The following is a 26,101-nucleotide window of genomic DNA, read 5'->3' on the forward strand; positions in this document are numbered from 1 at the left end:
GAGGAGGAGCAGGAGGAGGAGGGGGAGGGGGATGGGAGGAGGAGCAGGAGGAGGAGGGGGAGGAGGAAGGGCGCCCCCCCAGCTCACCTCCAGGCCCTCGTCGACGTCCCTCACGCAGCCCTGGTTGTACACGTCCTCAGGGACGCTGACTGGCCTCCCCTGCTGCCAGTCGTCCTCTGCCCACTCCACCGTCAGGCCTGGAGAGTCACAGACAGGGCTGAAGGCTCCCAGGATGGGAGAATCACATGACCCGGAAACCATGGGGCTCAGCAAAGCTGCTCTGGACCAAAAGACACACACTGTCCCACAGCGGGGCTTCTCTGAACCCTCAGTAGGAGATGAGGCTTGAGAAACTCCCATAGAGGGGCTGGAGGTGTGGCCTGGGCTGGAGCCCTGGGTTCAACTCCAGCACCCAGCTCCACATCCCCTCCAAAAAAATTGCATCTACCTGAGCAACCACATGAGCCTGAATCCAAAAACAACCCCAATTCTCCCCTGGAGAGTCATTTATATGGGAATCATTATTTCCCATGTGAAGACTGAACAAACAAAACCAAAGTTTCCAAATTGGGAATTTTTCAAGTCTTGGAGGAAAATATCAACTTGAACAGGAAACTCCTGAGACGTTTTCCTGTCTATTTTTTAACTTGTTCTAGAAATCCACCTTAGGAATTTATCCTAGGAAGATTTTGATTAGAAAGCACCTGTAAGCTTAGCGATTATCAAAGCTCCATTTCTTTGACTATTTTTTTAAACCAGAAAACTAATTAGGAAATAACCCAGATTGTATAACTACAAAGGATTATTAAGGAAATCATAGCATATCCATAGGATAATCCCATGCAGACATTTTAAATGGTGTAAAGTGTATTTGCTAACATAGATACTTATCAGGAGAAAAAAATAAGTCACAAAACTAGGAAATATAAGATTGGTTTTTTAAAGGCTAAGTTCATTTAAAAAGCCTGAAAAAGGAGACATCTTCAATTCGATAAATGTCCAACAAGAGATCATAGGATTATGGAGGATTTCTGTTTCTTTTGTGGACGTCTCACATTTTTGAAGTTGGCTACAATGAAGTCAAACCACCTGCATAAGGTTTAATACTTTTTTTAAACAAAAGAATTTTTAAAAGCACACTCCTCTCACGGGGACTGCTCACAGCAGCAAGGCTGAGTCAAGAAGCTCCCCCCATGGGTCCCTTACCGCTTCCGCTCCAGGGCAGGGTTGGGATCTGGAGGGTCTGGGCCACGATGGTGGAAGCGATCTTATCTCCCAAGGCCCACATGGCCTCGCTGGGGGGGCCTGGGCACGGGCAAGAAGGAGAGCAGAATCCCATCAGTCAGGGGACCCCGAAGCAAGTGCAGGGGGCAGGGGCAGGACCAGGTGGGGAGTAAGGTGACAGGGAGAAGCACTCAGCTTCCAGCCCTAGAGGAGCCTGACCTCCTGCCAGGGAGGAAGAGCATCTATCTGCTGTTGCCTGGGCCGGCCTTCAACACCTGCGCACTGTGAACACACCTGAGCGGCAACCAAGCCACGTGGCTCACACGAGATTCACGTGGAGGGGCGGCCAAAAGCCGGACCAAGGGAGCAAGCCAGCACCTCGGAGAGCTGGGTGGGGTAGCAAGTGTTTTCTATAAAGAGCTGGACAGGAAATATTTTCAGTTTTGTGGGTCTGCTAGGCTCTGTCACAATGACTCAGCTCTGCAAGTCCATCTCCATCCCTCTGGCCTTCAGCATCCAAGGACTCAACTAACCAAGAATGGAAAATACATTTTAGCAGTTGTGTCTGGCATCTGGCTGGGTGTGGTGGGTCACACCTGTAATCCCAGTGACTGGGGAGACTGAGGCAGGGGGATCACAAGTTTGAGGCCACCCTCCAAAACTCAGCAAAGTCGTAGGCAACTTAGTGAGACCCTGTCTCAAAATAAAAGAGGAGGCTGAGGCAGGAGGATTGTGAGATCAAAGCCAGCCTCAGCAAAAGTGAGGCACTAAGCAACTCAGTGAGACCCGTCTCTAAATAAAATACAAAATAGGGCTGGGGATGGGGCTCAGTGGTCGAGTGCCCCTGAGTTCAATCCCTGGTACCCTCCCTCCCCCAATCCCCCCCAAATCACTGGGAATGTACACATACAGACTTTTTTCCTGTCATTATTCCTTAAATAATACAGCATAACATAGCATTGATGTTGTATTAGGTATTATAAGTAATCTAGAGATGACTTAAAGTATACAGGAGGTTGTATGAAAATACTATGGCATTTTATTGAAGGGCATTGAGCATGTGCAGATCTGGGCATCTGCAGGGGTTGTGGAGCCAATCCCCAGAGGCATAGAAGGATGCATGTAAATGTACAGTTAACAGAGATGCACACAAGAAAAAATCCAGAAGCCAACAAATGCCATAAGGCAACAAGGATCATTTGACTTAATGAGACCAGATGGGGGACTCTGGTCTCAAGGGCACTCTAAAGACCTGAGACACGGCACAAAGATGTGGCGCTTTCAGAAACAGGACCTCCCAACCTATCAGACACCTGAACTTGGCTGAAACCTAGCGGGGGGTTCCACTGGCCCCAGAGCTTCCCACTGTGGTAACCACGGCTACAGCTCCAGGTCCTGTGACCAAATGGATTCACTGGGTGTGCCCTCCCACCCTGGACCCCTTTGCTCCTCACAATGAAAAGGTGACATGGGGAGGCACAGTGACCCTCGCCCCACAGAGCAGCCCCAGAGAGAGGCTGTGACCCAGGTGAGCACGGACCTGAGCCCCAATTCCCCGCCGTCTGCTGGAGGAAACACTCTACCTAGGAAAGCAATCCCGTGCTTGCACAGCAGCTCCGGAAGCTTGGGGTTCTCGGAGGCGTGGCCCCAGCCAGCCCACACGGCCTGCAAACATGGAAAGAGGTGAAAGAGCCTCCTTCAAGATCTCACCTCCCGACTGGGCACAGTGGCCCACGCCTGTCATCCCAGTGGCTCGGGAGGCTGAGGCGGGAGGATCGCCAGTTCAAAGCCAGCCTCAGCAAAAGCAAGGCACTGAGCAACTCAGTGAGACCCTGTCTCTAAATAAAATACAGAATAGGGCTGGGGCCGGGGGCGGGGGGCTCAGTGGTTGAGTGCCCCTGAGTTCAAACCCCAGTACTGAAAAGAAAAAAAGCTCTCGCCGCCCCTCACACTATCAGCCTCTTCCCTGCCCTTCATCCTGGGGGACCCAGTGCCTCTGCCCCTTCTGAACGGCAGCACCCACCTGTCCCAGGGCTCAGGGGCATCACCCGCCCTGGGCACACCAGGCACCTGCCCAGTTACCTGCACGGGGATTCTCTTGGCAATGTCCACGATCAGCTCCACGTTGGCGTAGTTGTTGTTGTTGGTCCCCCCGGGGACGGGGACGTACTGGTCCGCCATCTTGATGTACTCTGGAATTGAACAGGAGGGAGGTCAACGTCCTCAAGTCAACTGCAGAAACTAGAAGAGGCAGCTACGATCTGCTCCCTGAGAACACATCCGTGAAGGCGTCGTGTCAGCCACTGCCCAACAGGGAACTCGAAGAGTGGGATGGGATGTGAGTATGTGAGCACAGGTGCGTCTGGACAAGGCCAGATGAGGACAAAGACACAGGAAGCTGTCTCCAGGTAGGGGGATCAGGGGGATTAAAAAAAATAAAGTTTATCTTGATATTGTTTTACCATTAAACAATCAATGGGTTTCTTTTAATGGTAAAGAAATATACAACACTGCCGGGCGCTGTGGCACACACCTGTGATCCCAACGGCTCAGGAGGCTGAGGCAGGAGGATGGTGAGTTCACAGCCAGCCTCAGCAACTCAGCAAGGCCCTAAAGCAACTCAGCGAGACTCTGTCTTAAAATACAAAGAGGGGCTGGGGATGTGGCTCCAGCGGTAACGCGCTCACCTGGCATGCGCGGGGCGCTGGGTTCGATCCTCAGCACCACATAAAAATAAAAAATAAAGATGTTGTGTCCACTGAAAACTGAAAAATACATATTAAAAAAAATTCTCTCTCTCTCTCTCTCTCTCTCTCTCTCTGTCTCTCTCTATCTCTCTTAAAAAAAAAAAATACAAAAAGAGGACTGGGGATGTGGCTCAATGGTTAAGTGCCCCTAGGTTCAGTCCCCAGTACAAAATGTGTGTGTGTGTGTGTGTGTGTAAAACGTAAACTTCAACATCATATCCATTTGGTATGCAGTTCAGTAGTGTTCCACATCACTGTGAATCAAATCTTCAGAACCTTCTCATCTTCCAGATCTAAACTGTTCACCATAAACACCCTTCCCCTCCCTGAAGACCCTGGCGCTCCCTGTTCTGCAGGCTGTCCCAAGGAATCTGACTACTCTAGTCTCCTCTTACAAGGGGACTCATACGGTATTTGTCTTTTGGGGACTGGTTTATTCCACTTGGCATAATGTCCTCAAGGTCCATTCACGTTGCCACATATGACAAGATTTCCTTTCTTTTGAAGGCTGAATACAACACGATGTTTTGATGCTAAAACACTCCTGCTCGGGGCTGGGAAGGAACTCGGTGGTTGGGCACTTGCCTAGCATGCATGAGCCCTGGATCCGCAGCACACTGAAAATAAAATTAAATTTAAAATGCCAGGTATGGTGGCACGCACCTGTGATTCCAGGAACTTGGGAGGCTGAGGCAAGTTTGAGGCCAGCCTCAGCAACGTAGTGAGGCCCTAAGCAACTTGGTGAGACCCTGTCTCAAAAATAAATGAATAAATAAAAGGGACAGGGATGCGGCTCAGTGGTGAAGCATTCCTGGGTCCAATCTGGTCCCAAATAATTAAATTTAAAACTCATGCTCTTTAAGCTAGAAGTTCCACTCTAGGAACATGTCCTAAAAAGTCACTCAGGGAGGAGGGCAAAGAATGAGGTGAGAGGACGGTGGCTGGGCAGTGTTTGGGACTGTGAAAGCTACATTCCATTCAAAGACCTGCGCCACCCCGTCCTCCAGCCCGCCTGCTTCCGATGTGGGCCACTGGGGAGGTCCCAGGGTCTCCTAGGCTCTGTCACAAGGTCCTTGTCGGCAGCCAGTCTTTCTTTAATGTTAGAGAAGATAAACAAGAAAATGAGATAATAACTGCAGTCAGGAGTCAGTGCCAGGAAGGAAACGCACCAGACTGTCCCAGAGAAGAGAGGAGGACACGGAGCTCTGAAGGTGGGGGAGGGGCCTTCCAGGCAAAGGGGGGTGGTACCGGAGGCCAGCCTTGACAGCACTCGGCAGGAGGGAAGTGCAGGGTGGCCCAGGAGCCACCAGAGGCCAGTGTGACAGGGACCCAGAGAGGGAGGGCACCAGGTGGTAAGGCAGGTGCCCAGCAGGGCCTGAGTGGCCTTTCTTGCCAGGGTGAGGGTCTGGAATGATAGTCTAGCATGATGGAGGCCCCCGGGGGATAGGGGGCTCTGAACTCTGACACACCGAACTTCCAGTCCCACCTGTGTCACATGCTGGTCATGGGACCCTGGGCAAGTGACAAATTTATGTCCCAGAGCCCCAAATGACTCATCTGTAAAATGAGCTGTGAGAAACAGACAAAGCCGTGTCCCTGCAGGGTGGAGCCCAGGGCCTGTGCTCCAGGAGGACTCGGGGGACAGCGCTGAGCTTGCTGGCCTGGGAATAGCACCGGGCTCTGCAGCCGTTGGAGAAGGGGCAGGACAAGACCTGAGAGGGTTTTCAAAACAGCACTTTGGCTGCTCCGTGAAAAAGGTCTGGAAAGGGATAGGTTTGGGGGGGGGGGGGGGGTGTGCAAGTTTCAAGATCCTCCTGCCTCAGCCTCCTGAGCCACTGGGCTTACAGGTGGGTGCCACCGCATCCAACTTATTATTTATTTTTATGGGGTGCTGAGGATGGAACCCAGTGCCTCACTCGTGCTTCACAAGCGCAGTACCAGTGAGCCCCAGCCCAGTGCCACACAAAGAGGGAGCAGCTGGGCACCGTGGCCCACGCCTGTCATCCCAACGGCTGGGGAGGCTGAGGCAGGAGGATGGCAAGTTCAGAGCCAGCCTCAGCAACAGCGAGGTGCTAAGCAACTCAGTGAGACCCTGTCTCTAAATCAAATGCAAAATAGGGCTGGGGATGGGGCTCAGTGATTGAGTGAGTGCCCCTGAGTTCAATCCCTGGTACCAAAAAAGAAAGAAAGAAAGAAAGAAGGGAGGGAGGGAGGGAAGGAGGAGGGACAAATAAATTCAGACTCATGAGAGGAGGCATGCGCAGAGAATGATGGACAAGAGGTGAAGGTCAGGCACCTGCATTGGCCTTGAGGTCCTCGGGGGTCACCATGACCACAAACCGGATGGCTCGCTCGTTGCGGAACATCTCATAGGCCCACCTGCGGATGGAGCGCATGCACTTGACCGCGGCGATCCCGTTGTTGGCAATGAGCACCTGCAGGGCACAACCAGGAGGGAGCCAGCTGCGCGTCTGCCCGCCGCGGAGGCCGTCCACCGAGGCCGGCCTCGCACAGCGCCCGCAGCGCTTCGCGTCTCTCTGGGTTTCTACGGTACGTCGCCGCTCAGAGCAAGGCGCTCGAGGTTTGCTTGCGGCCGAGTGTGTGGACAATGGAAGGCACGGATGAGGGAACCCCTCCGAGAGAGAGTTTGGCGGTGACAAGCCACAGGCAACTGCATTTCGCCTACCTCACTTCATCCTCACAGCTGCCCTTGGAAGAGGCTTCATCATTATCCTATTTGGGTTAAAGACACCAAAACTCAGAGGAGTCATGGCACCTTCCCAAGGTCACATGAGCGGCACTCAGCAATCACCTGAGCTCTGAGCTGTCCCCCCAGCAGCCTCTGCATTCTAAAGGCCCAGGGTCTGGGATTCGGTAAGAAGGATCAGCAGAGGGCAAGGAAGGAGTCCTGGTGTGGATTCCTCGGTGTGTGCTGAACTCATTGTGTGGCTTTAGGTAGATCTCCCTCTCTGGGCTTTACATACCCACCAGGAAACCAGCTGGCTGTCCCCCCCCGCCTGGTCTTTCACAAATAAAACCAAACCCCAGTTTTCTTGTTTCACAAAACAAATTAGCCTGGGTGTTGGTGGCGCATGCCTGTGATTGCAAGTTCAGGGCCAGACTGGACAACTAACCAGACCCTGTCTCAAAAGAAAACAAGAATGAAGGAAAAAAGTTCTGGGGACGGAGCTCAGTGGTAGGTAGAATACCTCTGGGTTCAATCCCTAGTGAGGAAGGGAGGGGGGAGGAAGGGAGGGGGGAGGAAGGGAGGGAGGGAGGGAACACTCGGTGTCTGTCCTCAAGTTCTGACTTACAAACAATCTCGTCAAGGAAATCCTCCCGACCTCTGTACAATCTCCCTGAAGCCCTGCCAGGCAAGTCTCGGTAGGGATTCTGAATGTGGTTGCCTTTATTTTATGGGAAGGAAAACTGATCCCAAAGAATTCACATCCCGTGGGCAGCTGCACTAGAATTTGACCCCAGAGTCCAGAACAGTCTCAGGGTCAGTTTCTTTCTACCCTGTCAAAAACACTTCTTAGGCAAATGCAAATTAAAACTGCACTGAGATTCCATCTCGCTCCAGTCAGAATGGCAATCATCAAGGATACAACAAATGTATTCAAGGAACAATAAATGCTGGTGAGGTTGTGGGGGAAGGTACACTCCACACTGCAAATTGGTGCCACCACTCTGGAAAGCAGTGTGCAGATTCCTCAGAATACTTGAAATGGAACCACCATATGACTCAGTTATCCCACTCCTCAGTTTATACCCAAAGGACTTAAAATCAGCATACTACAGTGATGGCCACATCAATGTTTACAGCAGCTCAATTCACAACAGCTAAGCTTTGGAACCAACCTAGGTGCCCTTCAACAGATAAATGGATAAAGAAAATATGCTACTTATACACAATGGAATATTACTCGGCCATAAAGAAGAATGAAATTATGGTTTTTGCCAGTAAATGGATGGAACGGGAGACTATCATGCTAAGTGAAATCAGCCAGTCCCAAAGAACCAAAGGCCGAATGTTCTCTGTGATATGCAGATGCTTAATCACAATAAGGGGGTGGTAGGAAAGATGAGATGTACTTTGGATTAGACAAAGGGAAATAAAGGCAATGGAGGGGGGATGGGAGTGGGAAAGATAGTAGAATGAGTCGGACATCACTTCCCTATGTGCGATGTGAATACACAACCAGTGCAACTCACATCACATTCAACCACAGAATGGGAAGTCATACTCCTTATATGTATAATATATCAAAACACATCCTACTGTCACGTATAACTGATAAGAACAATTTTTTAAAAATGCCTCTCAGGAAGGAATGATGAACCGGCTGGACGGCCTCTTTCTCATTCTTATCACCAAAGCAAGACTTGGTCGAGAGAGAGAAGGGTTCTGGGTGGCCCCATTTGTTCTAGCACATTCTGGTAGCCAACTTGGGACGGTGGAGGAGGGGGACTTGCTGCTGTGATCCCCATGGCTGTGACTTTCCCTCGAGCCAAGGTCAGATCCTAAGCCACCAAGTGCAACAGCTCTGGGCAAAGGAGGCCTCCTGACCTCTGAGAACTCAATGCCCACCCCCAGCTGGGCTGGTGCAAAATAGCCCTTGGTGAGTGTGACCAAAATGCAGCTCTGGATCCTCCTCAGGAGTCTAAGCCCCAGGGTCTGGGTCAGGCTGGGAGAAGCTCAACCACAAGACTGGCCAGGGCGGGGCAGGAACCCGAGGAGGTCTCCACGGATCAGCACTGCACTCACTAGGATGGGTCAAGGGCAAGGGGGACCTCTGGGTCCCACAGCTGGGGTCCAAATCCCAGCCCCACCATCGGGCAACTTCCCTTCTCTGGACCTCAGTTTCCAAATCTGTAAAAATAAAACCCGCTGATAAAGCTGCGGAGATGGCTGATGTCATAGAGCAGGTCACAGGCAGCTGCCCCCAAGTGGGCCCTCGAGAAATGGTTACCTGCTGCTGCTGCAGCAGACACGGCACCCAGATGAAATGGAGGAGGACGAGGCCTGGCAGCCACCCGGGCCTGGGTTTAAACCCAGGCTCTGCCACCCCTGAGCCACCCGACCCTGGACGACCAGCGTTAGGTCTCTGAGTCCACCTGGTCCAGTAACCAAACAGCACCAGGCCCTGGGCCTTCCTGAAGTCAAGCGCCCTGCACCCAGCAACTGTCACGAGGGGGTGGCCCTTGGCCCCCTCTGCGCAGCACCAGGGAGGAATCTAAGGCTGGTTCCCCCCTCCACCCCCACTCAGCCCCACCCAGAGCGCAGGACCCCTCTGTACCTTCTCGATGACCCGATCCCCACCAAAGCGTGTGACAAACTCGGCCGGGGAAGCCACGGTGAAGTCTCTGTGCGCGTCCAGCTTCTTGTGTTCCCGGCCCCTCTTTACCAGGTGCAGCCCCGACATGCTCGGCCTGCGGAGGGAGACGCCACGAGGGAGGGGACGGGCTCAGGGAGGGCGTGGGAGCTCGGCACCTGTAAATCCCACATCGACAGGGAAACCAGGTGCACCAGAGCCCCCACCCCACAGTCACCTCCTGAGACCCTGAAGTAACTCACCAGGAGGCGCAAGGGCAGGAAGCACCACCTCAGGAGATCAGCGACTGAAGGTGCGACCAACCCCTTGACATGCCATGCCTCAAATTCAGTTTTAGTTGACATACTATAATTTAGGAACTCAAATACTAAAAGACTCTCTACCAGGGATGGGTGTTTTATGATCAGGGAGGAAGGCCTGTGTTCTAATATTTCAGGCTTGTTAAATCTTCCTTGAACTTGCTGGGCACCAGGGGCGCACGCCTGTGATCTCAGTGGCTCAGGAGGCTGAGGCAGGAGGATCCAAAGTTTGAGGCCAGCCTCAGCAATTTAGCGAGGCCCTAAGCAACTTAGTGAGACCCTGTCTCGAAATAAAAAAAGTAAATAAAAAGGGCTGGGAATTTAGCTTAGTGGTAAAGTGCCCCTGGGTTCAATCCCTGGTACAAAAAAAAATAAAATCCATGAATTTTTTTGTATGCGTATTTCAAATTTTAAGGAAAAAATACTGAAAACAATGTTTTGAAATCACAACAAAATAGAGGTCCTTTGCTTTGCCTCTCCAGGCTCTCACACCAGAAGAGATCACTGTGGATTCTTCCCACCTCTTCACACTAGCAAAGTATATAATAATAGGCGCCCTCAGTCACCCATTGCTTGATGAGGGGGAAGCCTTTGGAGAGGGGTGTAGTTAGGCGGTCCTGCTACATGCAAACGTCAGAGGGTGTATGTGCACAAACTAGGCCAGCACTAGGTAACGATCTCACGGGAACCTCTGATATATCAGTGATCTGTCATTGACTGAAAGGTCATTATCTGGCATACAACTACACTCTTAGGAATGGTCCACTGGAGACACATCTATGGCCTCCTCATCTTGAGAGGTTAGAATTTAACTCTTACATGGGTGTCCCACGGGGTTTCCCTTTGCTGGATCCTTAGACTTCCATTTGCCTTTCCTCTGAATTAGAACCTCAGAGGAATCTCTGGGGGATCAACGAGTTCCCTCTTTCTCCATGGACTCCCTTGTCTTGCTGGAGCATATCCTCTAGGAGCTTTTTCTGATAACAAGACAGGATGATGGCAGGGCACGTGACAATGACACCCTCAACGTACCTGCCCTGTTCTTGGGTGCCCTGAGCCTCCTGGTCACCACCTGGAGACATCCTTGGATGCTGTGTTGGATCTCCTGTCTTCTGTGAGGCTTTTCCTTAGTTTACCCTCTGGTTTCATTGGAAGGCATCCTTAAGTAGCTTTCTAAGAAAGGGCATTTGGTGGGCTAAGTGTTCTGTGGCCTTGCATATTCTAAAATGTCTTTCTTCCGCCTTCAAATTCAACTCTATCATTTGACAGTGGATGGAATTTTAGAATTCCTCCTTCAGAGTTTTGGGAGGAAGTATCATCTTCATCCCATCCCTATTTTGTATTTTATTTAGAGACAGGGTCTCCCTGAGTTGCTTAGGGCCTTGCTTTTGCTGAGGCTGGCTTTGAACTCGCGATCCTCCTGCCTCAGCCTCCTGAGCCACTGGAATTAGAGGTGTGTGCCACCATGTCTGGCGCCAGTCCTATCTTGTCATGACTTCTAAGGTTGTTCAGATCCTTGATTCTTTGTAGATAACCTGTTATTTCATATCCAGAAGCCTGGAGGACCTTCTCTGTCCCAGGTATAGGATAACTTCATGGTGATGAGCCCAGGTATGTCTGCTGCCATTAAAGAGGCTGCAAATCCCTGAATCTGCTCTGGTTGTGTGCGCACTGCTGGGGACAGAACCCAGGGCCTCGGGCATGCTGGGCAGGTGCCCCACCACTGAGCCCACCCTCAGCCCTGATGCTCAGTCTGGAAATTCATCTCCTAGGACTTTGCCTCCAAATATCTCCTCACCTTCCCCCCTTTCCTCGAGTCCTCTTGTTGGGGTGCTGACGTTCCTAGCCTAGGGTGCATCTCCCCCCGACTTCTCTTCTACCTTCTTCCTCAGCCTCCTCTTCTACCCTGCTCTCACACGGTCAGCATCCTGGGGTCTCTTTCTCTACAGCATCCTGTTCCGTGGGGTAGCGTCCTGCCTGACCTCGCAGGGTCGGGGGTGACAGTACTGTTCACTCCTCTGGCACAGTTTCTATTTCTCCTAAGTTTCCCGTCTGAGGCTGGTTTTCCTGGGCTCTGTCTTCCATGTTAGAAACTGTACCCAAGGGCGGGGGTGTGGCTAGCAAGCCCCAAGCCCTGGGTTCAAAAGAGGAGGGAGGGAAGGGGATGGAAGGAATCGGCAGGCACCCGAAAGCTGGTGAGCTCTGGTCACACCCTCGTGACCGTGGGAAACTGAGCTTGGAAGCACTTGGTGGGGTTGCTGGGCCAGTCTGGTGGCCCGTGTGCTGCGGATGCTTCAAAGGCTTTCTCCCTCTCTGGGCAGACTCCCTGGGGAAGGTCTCCAGGTCTTTGGCCCAGACCACGGAGGCCAGCAGGAGCCCAGGGCACAGGGCAGTTCTGAGGACTCGGCTACACACGGGGGACCAGCCCTTCAGCTCCACCCACCCATCTCCAATCAGACCCCTCTGCTTGTCCCCGAGAATGCTCCACTACCCTCTGCCACCTTCTGCTGGGGTCAGAGGGCACAGCCAGCCACGGGACAACAGAAGGGACGTGGGAGCTCTTCACCCCATCCTTCTCATTTTAGTACCACCCCCTCCACCACCCTTCAGCCCCAATTCCACACGCACCCCATGTCGCCAGCCCCTGTGCCTTTTGGGGGTTCCACGGCACAGATCTGGGGACGGTGTCAGGGGGTTCCCAACTTTCTTGGATCTGCTATTTCAGTTACCACTTGCTCATCTGCTTTCTAGCTCCAAAAATGTTGGTGCTAATCTCCTTTCCTGTTCTCCAGGGGTGATGGGTTTCCATCTCTTTAAAAATAAACAAACAGCCGGACACAGTTGTACACGTCTGTAATCCCCGCTACTTGGGAGGCTGAGGCCGAAGGATCACAAGTTTGAGGCCAGCCTCAACAACTTAGGGAGAGACCCTCTCTCTAAATACAAATTTAAAAGGGCTGGGGGCATACCTCAGAGGTAGAGTGCCCCTGGGTTCCCTCCCCAGTACCCACCTACCTGTGTACCCAAATAAGTAAATAAATAAATCTCGTTGCTGTCACTTGGAGAGGTTCTGATAGAAGCAGAACAAAGCTGCACACTTAGTCCAATCCATTAACCTGCCGATGGGGTCCTTGGGAGCCACCCCCACCCCAGGAATCAGGTCAGAGGTTAACCACCAGAGGTCTGTGTGGCAACCGCACCATCAGGCATCTTGGGAGGCCAGGGTTGAATGGATTCAAGGAGCCAAAAGTCCTGGTAAAGAACTTGATCCCAGAGATGACCACCAGCACGACACTGGCCGCTGTCCAAGCAGGGGTCAGCAAAGCCAGGAGTGCATGAGCAGCTGGAAATTGGAATTCCATTTTATAGATGGGCAAACTGAGGCCCAGCCAGGCCAAAGAGCCGGGTCCCCCCGCAAGTCAGCAGGCCTGATGCTCAGGGTAGGCCGGAAAAATGGCGTGTATGTGGGGACGGTTTCTGCTAAGTAGAGTCTCCATGCCCCAGAGAGTGCCCCATGGCAAAGCCCTTCCCCCTTCCCAAACCTGTCACCTGCCACCCACGCCCCAGTGGGAGCCACCCAAGACTCTGCCTGTCAGAAGAAGAAATGGGCTTCTACGCCTCAGGAACAAAGAGAGAAATGAATGACTGCAACCCTTGAAATGCACAAGCAGCAGGATATGGTTTCCCAGTAAGAATGCTCTCTGCTCAGCTGGGCTGAGGTATGGTGCCCGGATGACGGGCAAAGCAGTGGCCAGCAGCTCCGGCCTGGAGGTGGCCTGGCCCCCCGCTGCTGCCTCACTGGGAGCAGCTCCTCTTCCGAGACCTCCTGGGGCGGGACTGCCAAGGAGGCCGGCTTCAGAGAGGTGCCGGGGACGGTCATCATCATCGTGCAAATATGAGGAGTGCTTTTGTCACAGCTGCCCTCCAAAGCCCCTGCTTACGAGGACAGGCAGAGGTGGCCTGAGGGCTATCATCTGCAAGCCCCTGATCTGGGCAAACAGACGCCAAGATGTGAACACCCCCCATGTTGGGGGGGGGGGCAGTTAAATACAGGTTCTCTTCTCTTTGCTGAAAATTTTTTCCTGAAAATCTATTCTATATGAAATATAGGTATTATTTTCTATAAAAGAAAAAAAAATGCTGGCTGGGTACGGTGGCCGCACACCTGCAATCCCAGAGGTTCTGGAGGCTGAGGCAGGAAGATCGTGAGTTCAAAGCCAGCCTCAGCAACTCAGTGATGCCTTCAGCAACTCAGTGAGACCCTGTCTCTATATAAAAACTTTTTTAAGAAAGGGCTGGGGGTGTGGTTCAGTGGTCAAGTGCCCCCGGATTCAATCCCCGGAACCAAAAGAAAAAAGCTATTAATTTTGTAAGAGAGACACCCAAGGCCACAGCCTTACGGTGTCCCTTGGGCAAGGTGCCCGGGTATCGCGTGTCTAAAGTGGTGATATTAAAACATTCCTCACTAAAGAAAGCCATACACAATGATAAGGATCAAACAAGGCCCTGAGGATAAACCAGCCCAGAAAGTGAGGGACGGCACCTGGGCGGTAAATGCCAGGTGACCGCTTCAGCCCAGGACACCGGGAGGCCCAGACACGGCTGCTCTCTCTCCCCAACCAGGGAGACCAGGAGCCACCGCGCCCAGGCCCCACCCACCCACTCTCCCCATTCTCTCTGGGACCTTCCTTGGCTCTAGAAAGTCCAGCAGGCCTCACCCCCATCCACGCCGACACCAGAGCTCTCAGCCTCGGACTTAAAGCACAATTGAGAAAAAGTCCATCCCGAGGCCCAGAAAGACCTGCTCAGGGCTGCCACTGTGACGTCAAAGCTGGTGACAGAGCCCCTTGTCAGGCGGGCCACGTGCCCATCACTGCCCACGGGGAGGGTAAGCGCACAGCGCTGCAGGTGGCCTTGTGTCCGGCCCAGTCCAGGATGGCAGCTATTTTGGTTCTTTTTGGACAACACCAGAGGCCAACCAGTGTTGGCTCTGGACAGCTGACCTTCAGCTGGCCTTTGCTCCAGTTGAAGGAGAACCAACATCCTGAGGCTACGCCTTCCACCCTGACCTTACGTGGCAGGGGAGGGGTGTGGGAAGAAATGTTCCCCAGAGACTCTGGAAATGGCTTTGGTGGCAATCAACAATAGAGGAAGTGCCAAATACAGTCAGCTGTCAGAGCACAAGACCAGGCAGGACTGTACTGGGAAGAGAGGAAACAAACATTCTCAAGTGTCTGCTCCAGACTGGGCTCAGCGGGGCTTCTCACTGAATTCCCACAGCCCTGTGCAGGAAAGGCTATCATTTCCTGCATACGATGAGGAGACCGAGGTTCAGAGAGGCCCACTTACCTGAGTCGCACAGAGGACAAGCGGCAGAGCTGGGCTTCCAATCCAACTCTATCCAATCTCAGAATCTAATTTTGAGGCAGAAAGATATCTGAGATAAATGGAAACACCTCTATTGATTAGACTTTAAAAACAAGCATTACACACACTGCCTCCAAAATAAAAGACAATATATGCAATGCTAACTTCTCGACTTGGGGCGGTTTTGATCCCCAGGGGACACAAGGCAATACCTGCAGACATTTTTGGTGGTCACAATTTGGGGAGTGTGCTAGTGACATCTAGTGGGCAGAGGCCAGGGAGGTTGTTCAGCTTCCTACAGCGCACAGGACAGCAGAGCCCCCATTGAGAAATCCTGAGACTGAATCCAGACTCTACCACTTACATCCTGAGAAAGTTACTTTTCTTATTCTGGGGTGGGTGGGTACCAGGGATTGAACTCAGAGCACTGGACCCCTGAGCCCCATCCCCAGCCCTATTTTGCATTTTATTTAGAGACAGGGTCTCACTGAGTCGCTTAGGGCCTCACTGTTGCTGAGGCTGGCTTTGAACTCACGATCCTCCTGCCTCAGCCTCCCAGGCCACTGGGATGACAGGCCACAGCTGAAAGTTAGTTTAATACCCTGTGCCTCAGTTCCCTCATAGGATGGAATCATAAAAGTATTGGCAAATAAATGTCAGGGCCTGGCCTTCTGCCAAGTGCTCAGCTGCTGTACGTCTCTGCAGGGCAGCCATTACTGCAGCCTGGGGAGGCCCACTGGGTGGGGGCTGGGCATTACCCAGCCCTCGAGTCCTCAGCCTCTCGTCTTCCCCAAAACAGGACAGCAAAAGCCACCCTGACGGTGAGCTGAGGGGAGGAAAGGGATCTTGGGGGCCAAAACATTCCCCTTATCAGAAAGCAAGCCCAGGAAAAGCTGACAACGCAGAACTTCTCTCTCTAAAATTGGGCTCCCAGATAAAGAGACCCTTGAGAATTTCTCAGGCCACCATCCTCCCAGTGCCTTCTGAGATGACCAACAGGCCAGGGATGGGCAAGGAGGGCTCCAGGGCCAAGGCAATCTGCCATGGGCTAAGGATGATTCGACATTTTAAATGGTTGGGGAGGGGAAGGGGCTGGGGCTGGGGCTGGGGCTGGGGCTCAGCTAAAGCGCTCGCTTAGCATGTGTGGGGCGCTGGGTTCCATCCTCAGCACCACATAGAAATAAAATAAAGGTACTGTGTCCACCTACAACTAAAACAGAATATTTGAAAAAAGAAATGGCTGGGGAAAGACTCCTCTTTGGTGACACATGGAAATCACATGAAATTCCAAGTTCGGTGTCCATGAATGTTGGGACACAGCCAGGCCCCGTTCAACCGCCCAGCTTACGGCTGGCTGTGGGGGCAAGAAGCGGCAGGGGGTGGTTGTAAGAGACCATATGCCACGCAGCTGTTTCCAACCCTGACAGGAGGAGCCCGAGCGGCACCGGAACTCATCCATCAGCATTTCGAGGGGTCCTGGTGGGGGCCAGGCATCTCTTTGTCAGAGTCCTCCCCCCTCCCCCCAGGAAATCCTAAGGCACAGCCAAGGGTGAGACCCCCAAGAGCCACAAGGACCATTTCAATGCAAGCAGCCGCCCAGGCTCTGAGCACAACTCCCAGTGCAGTGACGTCCCTCAGCAAGGGGACTCCCCGCAGCCCAGATACTTCTGCCCCCCCTCCCCAACTTTATTTTGTCCCTTTGAACCCAAGTGTCTCCCCAGAAGCCTTTTCTCCTCCACCCGGGGTCCTGTTCTCTGAACCCTGACCCGGTTCACATGCCAAGGAAAACTGGGCAGCGCTGGGACCTACGTAGGGTTTCTGATCCTCAGATGACCCAGGACTCCAGGGAAGGCTCCCAAGAGACTCTTGACTCCCCAGAGGTCTCTCGCTGCTGAACGGGACTTGGCCCTTATGGGTAGTGAGACTGGTGCTGAGCCAGGAAGGCCTCAAAACTGGCGTCCTCAAAAACCCTGGGAAGACCCGCCAGCATCAACCCCAGGGACAGACACGGCTGGATGGCGCCTGCTGCAGGTCACCGGGCTCAGTGGCCCAGCCCCCCACAGCTATGCGTCTAACCCCAGAGCTGTAGCATCCTTAGCCAGCCGTAAGCTAATGGAGGAGCGAGCGCATTCCCCAAACAGCACATCCACGCTATGATCAATACGGGGACCCTACGTCCTGGGCTTATTGGGGCAGTTTCAAATTCTTCCAAGGTTTTTTTGTTTTTTTTTTTTAATAAAGTAGTTTGTGAAATGTATTTATATTGAGAATAAAGCAGACAGTTCAATGGATTTGACTGAGATGCTCAACTTCTTGGATAAATAGCTTTAAAGATCAGGAAGACTCTCTCCTTGGCATGGCCTGATTTGGTGACACTCTAGGATTTGAGTGTTTTTGCCGCAGGACACAGATTAGGGCTCCAAATGGGGAAGAAATGGGATCTCCGCGCTCCCTGAAGGACTCGGTGCACCAGAAGGATGTGACCCAGACCCAGTGCCAGACCCAGTGCCGCCCCTCCTCTGGCCCTTTGCTCCTCTGGCCTTGGGCACTGCCAGGAAGGTGCCCTTGACGGCGGATCTGCTCTGCAGCAGGACCAAAGAACAGCAGGCCAGCGGCAGGCCGGCCTCCCTCCGGGCAGCTGGCTGCAGGATGGGACCCTTCTCTCAACCTCTCTGAACCTCCCCTCTGAGGCTAAAGCCCCTGAGGCCCTGTGCCTCCAGGAGTCACTGCTTCCCCAGGACACGCATGAGTCACAGTGACCAGTTACCCAGCGAGGGCTATCGTCTTCTGACCACTCCAGCATTAGGAGGGCTCGCTTATTTTTTGCGGGGTCTACTTGAGAAGGTTGTGCCCACAAAGTGGCTGCCTGGGTCTAAATCTCCATTCTGACCTCACCAGTGCTGAAGACCTCAGTTTCCTTATGGTACAAGAAACAGGGACGATGGCAGCCACCTAGAGCCCTTGGGCATGAGATCACATCTCCAAAGCACAGATAGTGGCAATTAGAATTACACGAGACCCCCACACACACACTTACCCCAGGACACACGTCCTTAGACTCCCAGTGGAGGCCTGAAACCATGGATGGTACTGAACCCTACAGACACGGTTTTCTCCTATACATATCTATGATCAAATTTAACTTACAAGTTAGGCACAATAAGAGATTGATAACAATTAATAGTAAAGTAGAATAATTATAACAAGATACTGTAATAAAACTGCCAGCATCGCTATTCTTATGCATGGGGGACAGTATAAAGTAAAATAGGGTGAGTTAAACACAAGTAGTGGAATGCCATGACTAACGTGCAGGTAGCATATATGGAATGGATACACTGAACAACAGGATGATTCACATCCTGGGTGAGACTGCACTGCATGGGACTGCACCACACTACTCAGAATGGTGAGCAATTTAAATCCTAGGAATTTATCTAGAATGTCTCATTTAATATTTTTGGATCATGATTGACGGAAAGCAAAACCACAGATAAGGGGGGAATGTTATATCCAGAAGACATCTGGCTCCCCTCCGGATCGGAAATTCTTGGAGGGCAGAAGTCATGTCTCCCAAACATTTTTGTGACCCTTCCTGGTCCCAGAGGCAGGCTTTATGGCCGGGAGGTGTGCAAGGAACATTTACACACCAGGCAAATTACCCTACATGATGAAAGAGGCAGAAACTCAGCTACAAGTTCCTCATCATGCTGTCCATAATGGCAAAAAAGGGGGAAACAGCTCAAATATCCTCTATTTATAAGTGGGTCACTTACATATTTAAGGTGTACCCATTTACAGAAGCACTCTGGACCCAGTAAAAGCATGGTGTACAGGAGGGGTTGACCAGTGTTTTCTGTCAAAGGTCAGTCAACAAACACTTCAGGTGTCATGGGCCAATCTCTGCCTCCAACTCAACCCTGACGATAAAGCACAAAAACTAATGAGTGTGAAAAAAAAAAAAAAACTAATGAGTGTGGCTGTGTTCCCATAAAATTTTATTTGTGGACACTGACCCTTGAATCTCACATAATTGTCACAAGTCACAAAACAGTATTCTTTTGATTTTTCAACCCTTTAAGTACCCTAAGAACCAGTCTGTGTTCTCATGCTGTCATTAGCAGGCAATGGGTCAGTTTGGATCTAGCTGATGGAAGAATACTAAAAGCGAATTTCAGTAAAATATGCTCTGAATGACCCAATATTATAAATTAAAACACCTGCCTGGAAAAAAAAAAAATGGACTTCAAGGATACACAACTGTTGACCCTCAGAGGGGATGGAATTATGGTGGGTTTTGTTCGACCTTTTGGCTAATCTATAACTTTCCACAACAAAAATAGCATTGCTTTGGTAAATAGTTGGAAAATGCAATAAAATAAGGACAAATAGGAAAATAGCAACATCAAGCAGGTTCTGCTAAGAAGCTCTGGGGCACAAAGACGCCTAAACTAATCGACTGGGAAAAAAATGACCTTAATGCGATGTCTGCTCCAGTCCAGCTCAATTGTCCCTAAGTTTCAGCTTCAAAAAATTCTTGCCCTCCACGACCCCGTCACCTTTCTCAAGGCCACAGGGACGAAGAGGGGGAGAGGGCGGCTCCCACCCACCGACCCATCTCGGGGCACCACGGGGCTCCGGAGCGCCCCCCTCCGAGCACCTGCGCTCCCTGCAGGTCCCGCCTCCTCTCGCCATGGCCAGCCCGGGCAGCAAGGCGGGCTCCAGGAACCAGCAGCCAACCCTGGGCTTGCGTTTCTTTGGGTCGGGGTAAGGGAAAAGGAGGGTGTTAGGAGGACGCACAGCCTGACTTCTGGGGGCTGGGGAGGGAGAACTGCATACACTGGTCAAAGGTAACAGTAAAACTGTAGGCTTACTTACTTTACTTTGCGATCAGGAAAACAGACCTTGCACTTGGCAGGACTCATGACGACCGACCCGCCGACCAGTCCCACCCAACTCCTGCTGGGGGGCGGCGCTTGCACCCCCTAGTGCCCTGGAGCAGCCCCGGATCCCGAGGCCCAGCGGGGCCGCCAGGTCACGGCCCGGAGCCGGAGGAGCCGTCCTGGAGCGCCTCGGGCCGCGTCCTGCGACAGCCGGCCGGCTCCCGACCCTGCGCTGCGCCTGCCCCATCCCGAAACGCGTCCTGCGCGCGAGTGTCAGAGGCCGACGCTACCGCCCGGCCACGCCCACGCCACGCCCACGCCTCCCGGGTGGGCTCGCCCCGCCCCTGCGCAGGGCCCCGCCCCCGGGCCGGCCACCAGCTGCCCAGCGCTGACCTTGGGCGCCGGAGGAGAGCAGCGGAAGACTATTAAAACCCTGCCTTTCGCTTTCCTCCCCAGCTCCCTGCCCTGGGGAAGAAGAATTCTAGCCTGCATACCCCTACCGAGCACAGCAATGGACATGCTTGAACCCAAGCAGCACTGGGAAGTGTTGGGAAATACGGGAAAATTAAAATGAGAAGTTCCTGCGGAGCCTGTTAAAAGCTCCCGTTGTCAGGACAACTTCTGGCTTCCAAGCTCCTGTTTTTCACTCGCAGGAATTGGTGTGCTTGGCAACCACTGCCAACCCAGTGAGCGTCCAGCGCACACTTTGAACCACCTGGGTCCCCTCCAGGTCAACAGGACCCCCAGCTGCCCCTGTCATCCTAAATAAAATCCCAGGAAGACTGACACTTACAGAGTATGCCTTAGTCACACCCTCACAGTGATCTGATAGTTTTTGTTCCCATCCCACAGATGGAGAAACCGTGGCCCAGACAGGTTTGTCGGCCAAAGTGACAGAGCTGGACCCAATGCCTGAGTTTCAGTCAGAAGGAATGCAGGATGCATTTTCAAGGAATATAAGACGAAAAACCCAAACACTGCATAGAAAACACTAAGAATAATGAATATAAAGGGAGCTGGCGCTGGGGCTCAGTTGGCAGAGAGAGCTTGGAAGAAGGTCCTGGGCTCGATCCCCAGCACAAGAAAATAACAACAATAATAGTGTAATAAATATAACCTATGTTCATAACAAACGAACAGGCAAAAAATACGGTAAATACTGGCCAATAAATTCCTTTCAAAGACTGGGCACGGTGGTGCACACCTGTCATCCCAGTGGCTCAGGAGGCTGAGGCAGGAGGCTTACCAGTTCAAAGCCAGCCTCAGTAAAAGTGAAGCACTAAGTAACTCAGTGAGACCCTGTCTCTAAATAAAAATACAAAATAGGGCTGGGGATGGGGCTCAGTGCTCGAGTGCCCCTGAGTTCAATCGCCAGTACAAAAAAAAATCCTTTCAAAAGGTACAGGCAGGGTCACACCTCCAGGGAGCACCCCCAAATTGCCATAATGTGAACTGTGACCCCTTTTGCCCCAGTTGTAGAAACAGCCCTGCCTGAGGGCAGTGAATCGCTGTGCTCTAACCATGTGTTAAATAACATTTCAACAAGTTTAAAAGAATACAAAATAGTTGGGTGGGGTGATGCCCGCCTGTAATTCCACAGACTCAGGAGGCTGAGGCAAGAGGATGGCAAGCTGGAGACCAGCCTCAGCAACTTAGCAAGGCCCTAAGAAACTTAACCAGACCCTGTCTCAAAACAAAACAATGACGACAAAAAGGACAGTGACACAGTTCGTGGTAGTGCACCCCTGAGTTACTACCCCAGTTGAGAAAGAAGAGACAAACGAAACAGGTGGACAAAATTCTTAGTTCTTCAGGGTTCTAGAAGGTTCTTCATGGCCTTATCTTTGCCCCTCCAAAAAAGAAATCCACATTTGGAAGTTCTTTCATGCTTTCATTTTTCCTTTTTTTTTTTTTCAAGTTTCAAAGCATACCAAAAAGTATTCATTCTTCCAGTGACCCAAATTTAAAAGTAAAACCCCTCAAGCCGGGGAGTGTGGCTCAGAGGTAGAGCACTTGCCTAGCAGCTTGATTCCTTCAGCCACACACATGAACAAAAATCTTGGGGGCTGGGGATGCAGCTCAGTGGTAGAGTCCTTGCCTAACATGCATGAAACCCTGGATTCCATCCCCAGCACCACGAAGTAAACAAGTAACTACCTCAAACATAGGGAAATCAGGAAATTAAAATATTTCAAACACCTGACCTTGCCCAGTGGCGTACAAGAGAACTGATTGCCAGCTTCCTTGCATTGTTCTAGATTCTTATTCTTGATTGCCAAAGCCCAAACATTCTTCACACTGTGTGGATATTTTACCTCCTCTGCTAAGACTACCTGAAAGGCATCTAACACACCTTGCTTTTACCCAGGGCCCAAGGAAAGGGAGGTCACCTAGGTGGGCTTAGATAATGAGAATGATCATGACATGGATTTATCCCAATTCTATTTTTTCCCCTGAAACAGTCTCTCACTAGGTTGGCCTCGAACTCCTGGGCTCAAGCAGTTCTCCTGCCCCAGCCTCCCTAGTGGCTAGAATTAATGGTGGACACCTTAGCACCCAGCTGGTTTCTCTCTGCCTGTATTATTAGGGAATAGAAGACAGGAATGAAGGAACACTATGTACCCTGTGCACTAAGCCACCTTTATGGTGGTTGATAGGTTTTTGCAGTACTAGGGATTGAACCCAGAGGCACTCGACCACAGAACTACATCCCCAGCCCCCAGCCTTTTATTCATTCATTCATTCATTCATTTTGGAGATAGGGTCTCACTAAATTGCCCCGGCTGGCCTCTAACTTGCAATCCTCCTGCTTTAGCCTTTCCAATAGCTGTGATTATGGGTGTGAGAGCACCACCACGCCTGGCTACTATACCACCTTTATATACACATTACTTGTGCTTTTCAATGAATTTGAAAAAAAAAATTGAAAGTGGCTTCAATAGCTGTCTTTTTTGTTTGTTTGTTTGTTTGTTTGGAGGGATTGAACCCAGGGGTGCTTTACCACTGAGTTAAGTCCACAACCCTTTTTATTTTTATTTTTTTTGAAACAGGGCCTTGCTAAGTTGCGAACTTGGGATCCTCCTGTCTCAGCCTCCCTGATGTCACTGGGATTGCAGGGATGTGCAAGACCCTGGCACCATCTTGCTCTTTAAGACCTTCCTCTCAGACTCATCAGAGGCTAAATTTAGCTTGTTGGTGTTGCCGAGATAAAACCCACACACTGTCAACAAAAAAAGGCAGGAATGGTAAAAACATTGTTCTACAGGCTCCCGTGGGCCTGTCCTTACCCTCCGATGTGACCCTAAGGAAATCTCTTCTCTCCACTTACTCATCTATAAACACATCCATATATAGTTTGCTCTCATCAAAAGAAAAATAAAATAGAAAGAATTCCTTTCAATATATGAGGGAGGAAATGTTACATTAAGTACAGAGCAGAAGTGAGGGACTTTTCTAAAAAACAGCACTGCCGAGCATGATGGGTCACACCTGCCATTCCAGCCGCTCAGGAGGCTGAGGCAGGAGGATCATGAGTTCAAGGCCAGCCTCAGCAATGATGAGGTGCTAAGCACTCAGTGAGACCCTGTCTCTAAATAAAATTCAAAATAGGGCTGGGGGTGTGGCTCAGTGGTCGAGTGCCCCTGAGTTGAATAACAGTACCAAAAAAAAAAAAAAAACAGAGTATGATGCTTAAGGGAACAGAGGCAGTAAATGGAGTTAGCTGCTCTGTACCCTGCACTCATTTAAGAGCAACCCCCAACCTCAATATCTGTCCCCCAAGTAGAATAACTCAAAGACAAGAGATCTTTTTCTCCCAAGCCCCCAGAAAACATTTTAGGAGCTATGAAAATGAGGCTTCTTCCAGCCCCTTCCTGAATCAATAAATGAATAAATAAAATATAGAAAGGTCCTTGGCGTTCTGCTTACAGACACAAAAAAGATATCTATAGGTGATTTAAAGATTCATGGCCTGCTCAGTGCTTGGCGCTGACAGGAAGAGGTGGGGACGGGGACCATGAACAGGAAGAGGCCGCGGCTCCCATTTAAGCCACCGGGGATACTGTTTGGAGAGGGAGGGTGGCGCAAGGCTCTGGTGTCACTTTCCTGGTGTTCTCTGACCTACTGGGCAGGGCCGACTCCTTCAGGCAGACTCCATGGGGCTTCCCTGGGGTCCTGGGTCTGCACCCCTAAACTTCCTACCTTGAGGACAGCAGCGGGGACGGGGCAGCAGCCGGGGAAGGACCCGGCACCTATGGCCCTGGACCCTGTCCTTTGTCCTTCACCTGCCTTTGCAGTCCCCTCCCTCCTCCATGGATGCAGGTGCCACATCCTTAGGTGCATACCAGCCTGGGCCACTGAGCCACCTCTGGGCCATCTGCTCCCAGCCTGTCTCACCAACCGGCCGGGGCAGGCATGCCGTGCTACTGCTTCTGCTCAGCAGGAAATCCCAGCTCAGAGAAGCAACGGGACAGGCCTGAACCCAGACTTGACCCAGACAGTAAGGATCGTGGCCTCACTGTGACACTGTGCCTTGGACCCAGTGACCATGATGGCGCAGCGCAACCTGCGTTCATTGTGGTGACCACGGGAACTCCAAAAGCCTGATCCCAGCCCTGCGAGGGAGCAACGCTAGGACCTCATTTTAGAGGACATGGAGACACAGAGCGTCATGCAACTGGGCCCCAAAGGCACATGGCGGCTATGTGGAGGGGGCAGCCTGGCAGCCTCCAGGACGTGGCCTCAGCATGTGTGCCCTTCACAGCTCCATGACCTGTGGGCAGGGGTGGGAAATGCCCTGGGCCTTGGGCAGCCGGGCCTCTGGTTCATGCTGGCCTCCCTGAGGACAAGGACCGGTCTCGCCCTCTACAGATGCATCCACAGCACCCCACACAGTGCCTGGCACCAAGCACAAATACTCCTGAGCCAAGGAACTGATGGCATAAACCTTAGCGTCTCCTCTCGGCCATGCCACAAACTCTCTGGGGACCAGGGAGAAAACTGCTCCAAATGGACACGTTTCCTACATTTTCCACCATCTCCATCCCCAGTCCCCTCTGCACACACCCACACCGAGACTCTAAGAGCTGCAAAGGACCTTGGAGCCTGCAGTTCAGTCCCCAGAGGGCAGGAGAGCTCTCCAAGGTCAAACGGCTTTAAGGCCACCCAGGAAACAGTCCCTGCCTCCTGACCTTTCCTGTCAACAGGAAGAACATGACAGGACATGGCTGAAGAGTGGCTTGGGTACTCTGAAATGAGGAAGGAAGGTGAGGGAGGTGCCTTTCTGGAGCCCAAGCCTCTTCCCCACCCCAGGGAGAGGGGGCAGCAGCCCCGACACTAGCAGCCGGGTCTGGGTTTCGGTGGCACTGCAGGTCCCAGCACCCTGGGAGCCTCAGCAGCTTCTGGGCTTCAGCTTCCAATCTAGAGAGTGCGACGGCTGGTTCACTCCCCCATCATTTATACTGTTTTATTACGAGACACCGTTAAAGGTGTTATGATATTTAGAGGAGAAAGTTAGAAAATGCAGAAGAAATTTTCAATCATTCATAATCATACTCCATAAAGACAATGACCATTCACTATCTGCACTATCTGGAGACACTCCTTACAGTACACACACACACACACACACACAAACAAACATTTATTAAGCCCCAGGATTTCTGTGCATAGTGTGCTCCAGGACTTCTAAGCGCATTACACACAATCCACAATCCCTTATCTGAAACTCCCAGAGTCCTGTGTGCTTTGAAACTAGGGATTTGTTTGTTCATGAATGAAGGTAAAGCTATTTTTGTTTGTTGGTTTGGTTTTGAGTACCAGGGGATTGAAACCAAGGCGCTTAACCACTGAGCCACATCTCCAGCACTTTAGATTTTTAATTTTGAGATAGGGTCTCACTAAGTTGCTAAAGCAGGCTTTGAACTTGTGATCCTCCTGCCTCAGCCTCCAGAGCTGCTAGGAGAACAGGTGTGCGCCACTGCACCTGGCAGGAAGGTCAAGTTTTATATCCTCTATCACCATGTTAAATTTTAGCAGCAGTGCGTGAATATTCACACAAAACCAGGTAAAGACTATAAATAACTTCTCAACGATTCAGGAACTTTTGCTTCCAAATAAGTTCACTGCCAACTGAAAATGTTCACTTGCATAGCTTTAAATTTCAGCACTGAAGCTGAGCCCTGATCCCATTAGTATGCACCCCACAATGTTGCTATTAGGGGAATGAGCTGGTAAAGGGTGGCTTT

The 26,101-nt window shown here is 51.6% G+C and overlaps 1 protein-coding gene across 5 annotated transcripts in view; it reads right to left on the reverse strand.

Annotated features, from left to right (window-relative positions):
* The window catches only part of Acacb (acetyl-CoA carboxylase beta), a 212,411-nt gene that overhangs the window by 159,489 nt on the left and 26,821 nt on the right, over positions 1-26,101 (reverse strand). For 3 of the 5 annotated variants that reach the window (XM_058585542.1, XM_046464308.2, XM_046464307.2), the window contains exons 3-8: positions 9,272-9,404; positions 6,268-6,406; positions 3,307-3,416; positions 2,808-2,889; positions 1,207-1,305; positions 88-197 (exon numbers count right to left, since the gene is read on the reverse strand). In XM_058585542.1, coding sequence (XP_058441525.1) covers positions 88-197; positions 1,207-1,305; positions 2,808-2,889; positions 3,307-3,416; positions 6,268-6,406; positions 9,272-9,404 — 673 coding nt within the window. Of the gene's footprint in view, positions 1-87; positions 198-1,206; positions 1,306-2,807; positions 2,890-3,306; positions 3,417-6,267; positions 6,407-9,271; positions 9,405-19,851; positions 20,084-26,101 lie in introns of those variants that run through there. The other 2 variants (XM_046464309.2, XM_058585541.1) reach the window with 2 other exon arrangements.

Source organism: Marmota monax, unplaced genomic scaffold (assembly GCF_021218885.2).
Source record: "Marmota monax isolate L192 unplaced genomic scaffold, Marmota_monax_Labrador192_F-V1.1 WCK01_AAM20220418_F8-fsc00269, whole genome shotgun sequence".
NCBI lineage: Eukaryota > Metazoa > Chordata > Mammalia > Rodentia > Sciuridae > Marmota > Marmota monax.